At 44.3% G+C, this 10,191-nt stretch overlaps 1 protein-coding gene across 3 annotated transcripts in view; it reads left to right on the top strand.

Moving 5' to 3' along the window:
* Positions 1 to 10,191, top strand: part of dmd (dystrophin) — a 177,783-nt gene that overhangs the window by 118,705 nt on the left and 48,887 nt on the right. For all 3 annotated transcript variants that reach the window (XM_080024117.1, XM_080024116.1, XM_080024118.1), the window contains exons 53-57: positions 1,043 to 1,311; positions 1,486 to 1,632; positions 4,877 to 4,939; positions 7,047 to 7,110; positions 8,281 to 8,341. In XM_080024117.1, coding sequence (XP_079880243.1) covers positions 1,043 to 1,311; positions 1,486 to 1,632; positions 4,877 to 4,939; positions 7,047 to 7,110; positions 8,281 to 8,341 — 604 coding nt within the window. The remainder of the gene's footprint in view (positions 1 to 1,042; positions 1,312 to 1,485; positions 1,633 to 4,876; positions 4,940 to 7,046; positions 7,111 to 8,280; positions 8,342 to 10,191) is intronic.

Raw genomic sequence — 10,191 nt, 5'->3', positions numbered from 1 at the left:
TGTGATCTCTCCTAAACAATGAGAACTCAGCAGCGACGGCCGTGCATTTTGGGAGAACGCGTTCATACATGTACTGTTCCTTATCCTTAGAAGTGACGCTCACACAGTCTGGTGCAGCGTGAGCGGTGGGCTTAGGTGGAGGATGATAATGATGGGTTCGCAGGACTTTCATATCTGTAGCCCCCGTTTCCATCTCAGCAACCGTTTCAGCGCCCAGGAACTTAGTTATCGGTAGTTAGGAACTCGGGACTTTTTCCACAGGAGAAAAAATGGTTCTGAAATTGGTTCGCTTTGGATAGTTCCTGGTCCCAAAAAAGTGCCCGCGGGTGAGGTTGTACCTCCCGGGGCACGGGAACCTTTGGGGCGACGTTTGTCGTATTGGACAACGCTGATATGTCAAATGCAAGTTACACGAGAATCGTCAAGCACACCCAACCGCCATTCTAAAATACCACTACAGAGTTGATTTCACACTCACTGCTTTACTCCTAGTCTTCGCAACCAAGAAGTGTCATCGCGGTTATGGCAGTGAACCGCTATAGATAATACTTGTGAAGTAATCTAAATTGAGTCTGTGATTACGCTACTGCGCCCTCTCTGTGAACACGGCCCATCATGCAGTAAAGTCAAGTTTATTTCGATGGTTCCCATTTAATAACAACAAAGGCTTTGCAACGGCGTCAGAGGCCCACAGGTGTGAAAAGAAACAAGTTTAAAGAAACTTTCCAAGCACCCTTCAAAAGTCTTCTCCTGGTCTTTTCCGTACTTTTTCCCCCTCCCCAAAACAGCTTTTTCAGAAATTGAAGCTGTATTGTGCATTTTGCAAATATCAACTGGGTATTATAACAAAATGTTGCTGTGACTGTGTAAAGCAGGGGTCCTGGTGCTCCTAAGAATCCTTAGAAAGACCTGACCAATCAACAATCTGCTGGTACCTCAATATCCAGGATAGATCACACGGTGATCAATCTCAATATCACAGAGTTCTCCCAGTGCACCGTATGATTTTGTCATATCTATCACACTTTTCCAAATTTCCCAGACATCAGCCCCCAGGAACGAGCCCAGAACGTGGGGCGCGTCCTGCGGAAGGAGGCGGACGACGTGGCGACCGGCTGGGACCGCCTCAGCGCCGACTCTGCCGACTGGCAGAGGAGGCTGGAGTTGGCGCTGGATCGGCTGATGGAGCTCCAGCAGATGGAGGACCTCCTCGACGGACAGCTGAGGCAGGCGGAGATGGTGAAGGAGGCGTGGGAGCCCGTGGGGGACCTGCTGCTCGAGTCGCTGCCAGAACACATCGACCGGGTCAAGGTGAGACCAGACCTTCCTCAACTCTTGTTTTGTTGCTTTTTATATTTTCCGCTACATAACAGTCCATCCCTAGGTTCTCAAATCGGCTCTCATAAAATATCATAGACAAGTTGACGAGACAAAAAAAGAAAGAATTCAGCTTTAACTCTACTCTAAAAATATATATTTTATCAGGAATTTCAGGACGAGATCGCTCCAATCCAAGATGATGTAACACAAATGAACCAGATAGCATCCACGTTCGGCCCACCCGACATCCAGCTGTCGCCTAGCAACCTCGAACGCATCGAAGACCTTAACACCCGCTGGAGGCTGCTGCAGGTATACACACACACACACACACACACACACACACACACACACTCACACACACACACACACAGACACACTTAGAGGACGTATCTCTGTAGATACATACAAGTATAAGTATGCCAAAGCCGGCGCTAGATACACATTTATGCACAAAACGTGAGAGTATCCCAATTCAAAATATCTGACCAATACCAGCAACTCTGAGTCAAGAGTCTGTCATTGTTAGCAATGACCACATCCACACATGACCTGTCTGCCTAAGTTAAGCCACTTTCCCACATCCGTCACATTGCCGGATATAAAAATATCCCACAAAGGCTGCAGGTAGTCGTTCCCACACAGCCTCCCTTACGAAAAAGTTCTGTATTGAGTCTGTTCCCGCGTAGATGACTGTGATGCCTACATTACACAATGCTCGCACGAGAGGCTCTCCACCCGTTCTTCCTCTCCCTGTCGCTCGTTCCCTCTCCGGTGCCGTGCCGCAAAGCGCTTGTGCCAGATGTCCCCGCACCGCAGCCCTGCGGTGCGGTGCCCGATAACTGTAAAAGACACGTCCATGGTCTGAGTGGCGTTTTTTTTTTACGGGAAAAATAATGAAATTTAGGAATATAAAGACCGGTCTCCGTAGAGACTTGACGTGTTTCAGTTTCTCGTCTTTGCAGCCGAGCTCCACAGTTTGGGTCAGAGGCGTCATTTTTTCCGAATGTTTTTTTTTTTCTTTTTCTTACCAAAAACGAATCATTTTTTTGAAATAATGTGCGAAATAAATATTCGTGAAAACCCACTATTTGTGCTTTATTTGGATTCGGCTACATCCCTACTTTACAGCAATGTTAGTGCTTCCATTCCCACATACTTCCAGTCACAGCCATTCCGGCATTTTGGACTCGTTTGAGAGTGGGGAAATCTACGGAACGACTTTGACGCCAATACGGAACATTTCCACTGGATTTACGGCTTTCAGTGCAAGTGGGAACGGGGCTTTAGAGGACTCGCTAACTCTCCCATTACTCATCCTTCAGCCATCAGACAACATGGTGAGCGGGTGCCACCTAGTGAACATAAAATGACCCTCACCTGACTTTGCTGCCAGTATAATTAATGGAATACATTTTGTCAGAAGCAACAGTCAGCACCTAAACTACGGCTTATCCCTTCTCTCTAGCGGAGGCCGTGCACTTTTGCACATGCACACCCAAGATAGGCCAGGTGTCCAAAATAACTTTAGTGTCCAATTTTCCTGAAATGTCTTTTTACAGTGCCCCTAATGCTTCATAATGCTATTCTCCTTCTATCTTCTCGCTGCCCTCTCTCTCTTTTGGCCCAGTTCCACAGGTGAAAACAAATTTTCTCTTTCAACTTAACTCACTATTTTTTTTTGAGTGAGGTAAGTTGGAAGACAACATTTTCCTAAATTTCTAACACCTTTATTTTCTGGGTTTCCTCAATTTCAAATTGAGAAATGAACGTGTACGTTGGAAGTTGAGAAAACTTTTTTTTTTATCAAATAGCTCATTCTCAGCACTCAGTGGTTCCTGGCTGGCAACAGCTCCTAGAACGGAGAATACTTAATAGTTGTGAATGATAATAATAATAATAATAATAATAATAATAATAATAATAATAATAATAATAAAAATATGCATGCATAGGACTGAATACCAACTCACTGCTCGATAGCCCCCTTCCTCACAGCACACCCAGCTCACTGCAGCCGTGTGTGGGAGCTCCTACAAACACAAATTATAACGGTACCGAGACGTGTAGACGTTACTATCTCCAGCATCGTGTGACATTGTCCGGCAACGCACTTGACTCATTAAAGTCCTCTGAAAGCTCTGGTTACGTGTTCGCAATGTGCTTATCTGCGAGCGGAATTCCCCCCCAAGCTTTAAAGAAGCTCATTAACATCAAATGGGTTTGTGTGTGTGAGTGTGTGTGTGTGTGTGTGTGTGTGTGTGTGTGTGTGTGTGTGTGTGTGTGTGTGTGTGTGTGTGTGTGTGTGTGTGTGTGTGTGTGTGTGTGTGTGTGTGTGTGTGTGTGTGTGTGTGTGAGAGAGAGAGAGATTGTATGAGAGACACCTTGAAGGCACACTTAAGGATGGGACACATCGTCTGATGGTGATCAGAGAGGTAGCCGGTCTGCTTCCATCACTCTCGATGGGTGTCGCAGCAACCGCGTTGGAGGTCAGACAGTGACAGTTACCGGGGGCGACAGATTGAGTCAATCAGCTGCCAGGGCAACCCAGTGTTGCCGTGGCTTTTTTTGGTCGGAGACAATCGCCACGGTGACAGGACCATACGGCCGTCTCTCTGAAGTCACCACCCGAGCAGATGCTAGCACACATGCGGTCTCACACACACACACACACACACACACACACACACACACACACACACACACACACACACACACACACACACACACGCACGCGTGAGCACGCACAACAATATTTGCACACATACACACACACAAACACAAACAGAATGTATACACACACAGACGCTCACACAGAAACAGCACATAAGCACACGGACCCTACACTGTAAAAACAAATCATAGCTTTGTAGGTGGCAACACTTGACTCATGTTTTTACAGAAATGACTTAAAAATAGATATTTTCAGAGAAGGGAAGTGCAGAAAAGTGGCCCCAAAAAAAAAAAAAAAAAAAAAAAAACGATCATAGTGGAACCGACCCCAATAAAACCCTTTCAGTAGTAGATTTAGTTGGTTTACTGATTTACTAAATCATCACAGTGGTTAGGTTCATTATGCATTGTGCAAAGAAGTCAAGAAGTCGATTTTCGTCATTGTGTATTTGAATAAAAAAATTTTTTGTAAACCATTCCTTTGAAGATATGACGTTACATGTTTCATTTGAATTGGAAAAAAATTCTGTGAAAGTCAAGTTCAATGTAATTGGTTCATTAAAAACATACACCACAGGGTTTTATGAAACACAAATGAACACAGACACACACCAATGCTGGGTGTGTGTGTGTGTGTGTGTGTGTGTGTGTGTGTGTGTGTGTGTGTGTGTGTGTGTGTGTGTGTGTGTGTGTGTGTGTGTGTGTGTGTGTGTGTGTGTGTGTGTGTGTGTGTGTGTGTGTGTGTGTATTATTGTGGCACAAGCCACTTAATGACCCAAAGAATGAACCAAATGAACCCACGACCAAAGTAATTACGTCAAGTAATTACAACGATGGTCTCTCAATAGTCTCACCACCCCCTCGTTTCCATGACTGGAATTAGGTTACTGTGGATACCGGGAAAACCAGCTACGGCGGAATGGCGCAGGGTGAGATGGAGTTAAAGGTAATTTTCGGCACTTTGGTCCCGTCGGCAGGGACAACAGAGAAAGCCGAACCCAGCGAGGGGGGGAGGGGCTGGGTTCTGGTCTCTCACGCACCCCGTCCGTCATACGTGTTCCTCCATCTTCATCGCCACCTTCATCTCCATCGGTCAAAGAACGCACGCCATCTCCCTCTCTCACATGTGACGTGAAGACAGGACAGTTGATTGCAGGGTTCTTAGCAGGTCCTTCAGGTTGCTTGAAGTTCTTCAATTACGCCCTCAGAAATTGAAGTACTGGAATACCTTGAATATGGCCCCTTTTGGGAAAAAAAAATAAAAAATACGATCATTGAAAACCTGATGTTCCCCCTGGTTTTGTTATTCAAATCGTAATGTAATACAACTTTCTAGAATCCCTTTTACGACATAGATTATGCCAGGGAAATGTACTTTTTACCCAAATAAACAAGGGTGGAAATACACTATATGTATGATATATATACAGTGATACTAATAGTATATTATTTTTTAATTAATAAAGATCACATTGAAAATTTATTATATTTGTTTTGCGTGAAGTCCTTGGAAATGAAAAAGTAATGCTCAAAAAACTCCTTGAATGTCATTTTGTAAGGCCAGAGTGAACCCTGTAATTGCTGTGTTTACTTGGACTGGACCTGAGACTATCCCACCCGGCCCACAGCGCTGGCTTCTTACGTTTTGTCACCAATCAACACTGGTTGCCCGGGGAACATTTGTTTCCCTGAACATTCAGTCAGGAAGCGCTTGTTACCATAGCGACGCCGGGCCCTAACGCCCCATCGGGAAAGCCAGGCGGTTGAAGCTGACTGTTGTGACCAGATTCTGCTTTTTCCTCCGCAAATTAAAGTTTTTACTCACTCCCTCGCTGTCGGCACTGGACGCAAGACAGATATATTTACCCTGCAACACATTTTGTGTCGTGGGAACGCTTTTTTATGGTATGATATTATATTACATGGTATTGTATTACATTACATTAAATGACATTCTATTATGGTTCTCGACTGGTTAAGCCTCAGAACCACATTTGTCCTTTGTCATTATGTCACGACCCAAACGTGATCTAAGATTTAAACCCTTTTGATTTCTTTCATAAAATAAATGAAGCGCTTTGCTGTTGTAAAAAAAAATTGCACAGTCAGCTTTGATGTGGAAAGCTTGAATGAAGTGACGATCAGAGATTTATTTTCATTATTATTTGTCCGAACAGCAATAGCTGTATGAAGGTGTGGGATGTTGTGATGCCGGGTCATGAAAGCCACACGCCACACGTTGGAAACAGTGATTCAGAATAAAAGCACATTCTATTTTATTTTATTTCATTGTATTATATGATATGATATGGTATTATATGAGATACCTTCATATTTGATTATATAAGATTATATTTTATTCGAAGATTGTGTTAGATGATGATGTTAGATGATCAGGTTATTGGTGATTAATTGGCACTGTGGGGAAAACAGCAATACAGCAGCAAAGAATACATATTTGCGTTAGACACAATGCAAAGACGATAAAATGGCTGATCGAAAGACCTGCTGGTTGACTGGTAACCAAAACACAAATTATTCATAATTGGCATTATCTCTTTGTCCTGACATTTCAGAACCCTAAATAACCAAAGGGCAGAGAGTCAGCCGCCTCCATTCCCAACTCTCTCCCCCTCACTCACTCTTTGTGTACGCTGTCATAGTGCACGCTGCTCTGTCCCTTTAGAAAGGCTCGAGCAGTCGCAGCACACACACACACACACACACACACACACACACACACACACACACACACACACACACACACACACACACATGCACTTAAACACACAATCATCCCCAACATATTCTCATGGTCCTTTATTTCTATAACTCCCCAGAGAAATCTCTCTCCACTGTATCCGCTATTTCCCCTCTGTCTCTCTCGCTCTCTCTCTCTCTCTCTCTCTCTACCCTTCCCTCCATGTTTCTCTCTTTCCACATCTGTCTTGATGAAATTCAACCTTCCGCCCTCAAGTCGTTTCAATTTTTTTCTTTCTTGTCGTCCTGTTTTTGAATGCCTCTCTCTCTCATCATCATCTTCATCTTTTAAGGTCTACATCAACGACCACCTGAAGCAGCTCACGGACGCCCACCGAGACTTTGTCCTACTGCACGGTGAGTTCCACCCCCCCCCCCCACACCCACCCACACACACACACACACACACATTCTTGTACTGGTATCAAAGTGAGGCCCAAGCAAATACACTTGCTAAGTGAGTACCCATGTTTCTGGTGCATTTCTAAACCAAAAATTAGTACATTCGGAGACCAGTCCTCACAAGTAAAACACACACATTCACGCACACACACGTACACAAAAACACTCAGTATAACCTCTTCAGTAGGTTGACAGCTTGTGTGTGAGAGAGAGATAGAGGGTGTGTGTGTGTGTGTGTGTGTGTGTGTGTGTGTGTGTGTGTGTGTGTGTGTGTGTGTGTGTGTGTGTGTGTGTGTGAGATAACATGACAATGAGTCAAAGATCTACAGACCTCTAGTCACTAGTGTGTGTTTGTTTCGCACATAAACACTCAGCAAACCGTTCTTTCACTGACATTCATCATGTTGTGTATTCATTGTTGAGGGGTACATTAGATAGTGACACACACACACACACACACACACACACACACACACACACACACACTGCTCGTAGCTGCCAACAGCCCACCCTCAGACTCTCAGTATCTGACAGCGTTGCTTATTTGTGAGAGAATTGTTTTTCTCAATATGTGTACCGGGCAGCCTGACTCATCGGACCTACGTCGGCCTAACGATCTGTTTGCCAACCTGTTTTCTTTTTTATTATCTCTGGATTCCAATCCAACCTTTGTTCCGAACAAACTGACCCAGCATGATCGAACACTTCCACACATATCGATGACAGATATGCAGCTGAACACCTTATTGATCTTCAATTCCAATAGACGGCTGACATAGACGGACCGTTCTTTTAACGCCGACACAGGGCCGGACGATAACGGTTGCCCCGGGAAACCAATTTCTGGTCATTGTCAACCCTCTTGTTAACCAACATTTTGGGGGTGGTTGATTGATTAGACTTATTTTTATACAGTATACCATCCTTCAGTTAAAAGGAACACAATTCTGTATTCCTCTAATGTGATGATGAGTTAGAAGCCGGTGTTGAATTAGGAGCACGTTGAACTGTGACTCCAGGACGTTGTGTCTTGGATGTTGTTTCAGCACAGAAGCTGTTCAACGCTTAAAAGCCTGTCCACAGATTCACCAGTTGTTCTGACCCATTGTTTGTCTACCCACACAGGGTCTGTGGAGAGCCCCTTTGAGCAAGGCATTTCCCCCAACAATGTGCCTTACTACATCAAGTAAGTAAAGCTCATCAGCCCTTAGAGAGCATGTGCATGTTACAGTATCACATGGAACTTGTCAAAAAAAAAAACCAACATTTTTTCCATTTGTATTTCATATGTAATGGCATGAAATATGAAAAATGCATTATGTGACTTTATTTGTGTGGCCCCCTGTTTGACCTGACCATGTTCTCCTGCCATGGCTGTTTGGACTAATTCTCTGCTGAAGCACTTCCCACCCAAAACCATGATGGTACAATTGTTGTCTTGAAATGAATAGAATAGAATTGATTAACAGTATAAACTTAATTGCCCCCGAGGGTTGACATGTCACGGCACATGTCTTGGGCACATGAGACATCTTCAAACATGCAACAGACATTTAACTATGCCCTGACAACACGACGGCTTAAAAAGAAACCGTAGAGTTAAAGTGCAACTGTGCTTAGTGCCGAAGTGTTTGCATATTTCTTACAGATTTCTCTTGCACTATTGCACTCAAGCGGCGCATTAGAGTTCGGCATCTCCCGCTGTTCAGCCGTTTCATTGACAGTGGAACCAAGGAGAATGTTTACCTGTTCAACTTACAGTCTGGTGACACCACGAATTTGAAAGCCGGTTTTTGCACACGCCCAGCACCCTGTGCAATACAACAGTCCTGCAACCTGTCACAACCGAGGCTAGCCCTAAAATCACAAAAAATATATAAAAAATATATATATATATTACATTAAATATTTGTGGTACCTTGTCAATCTGCAGACACTCAGAAGAACTCAAAACTGCAAGATTTTTTTTTTGGGGGGGGGGCAGCTCCATCATTAGCTGGTTGCATGGCAGACAGCCTCCAAGATAACTACACCTACAGCTCTTGATACACATACTGTACGATTTCTCTCTGCTTGTGTACAGAATATGATGTATTTTAGACTAAGTGTGGTAAGTGGCAGGTTGACTGGCAGTGGGGTAACTATCGACGGTGCAACTGGTGCACCAGCACCGGGGCCCAGTGGTCACGAGGGGCGCGTGCCATCGGCGCACCAGCAATGAGCGCCGCCGTGCGTCCCCTTGCCCCGTCCCCAAAAAACAATGTTTTTTATTTCTAGTTTGGATTTAGGCTATTTTATTTTACTCCGTTCCTTATTGAACAAAGCAAGAGAAGCACCATGTGTAATCACCATCATGTTACGCCACTGTGGACTGGTGAAAAAGCATGTAGGTAAGGGCATCTGACAGTGCCGAGCTGTGCACGACATCCTGGCTTCTTGATAAAGACTTAAAGACCGTTCACACAACATTTTGGGTTGATTCAGTTTGGCAACAGGACAGTTGACCTCTGTTAATAAGCCCTAACCTGGCATGTTTGGTTTGCTTGGACTTGCTTATCTAATACGCCCATTCATTCATTCTTTCTTTCTCTCATCCATTCCTTTCCAATAAAAAAATTATAAATAAATCGTTTATTCATCAATTCGTTTTTCAATTGTCGATTCGTTTTTCCTCGTTCACCCACGTTACATGCGCTCTGTAATACATGCGCTGCGTTACATGTTTTCCATAAAGTCATAAACCAAACTGCGGTTTGACATAATGCACCGCGGCTTGACTTGTAGCCACACAACAGATCTATGTTTAAATGACAGTGGTGGAGACTCGTTTCAAAAAAAAAATAAACCCCAGCCGCAGTTAAACAATTTCCCCTTAAGCCAGCGACAATGGACGCTTGTGTCAACAGCCCATGTAAGGCGGCTTCCTGCGTGCTGTTGCGTTGAGGGTGTTTTTTGTTTCGAGAGCGGACATGCGTTTCACCTCGTTTGGCCAGTCGTCGTCTTACACCATCCTTCAGGGATAAAACACTGGTGAAC

The sequence above is a fragment of the Zeus faber genome (assembly GCF_960531495.2).
Source record: "Zeus faber genome assembly, chromosome: 2".
In the NCBI taxonomy this organism is placed as follows: domain Eukaryota; kingdom Metazoa; phylum Chordata; class Actinopteri; order Zeiformes; family Zeidae; genus Zeus; species Zeus faber.
The sequence above is the reverse complement of the archived record's forward strand: the minus strand, read 5'-3'. Positions and strand labels throughout refer to the sequence as shown.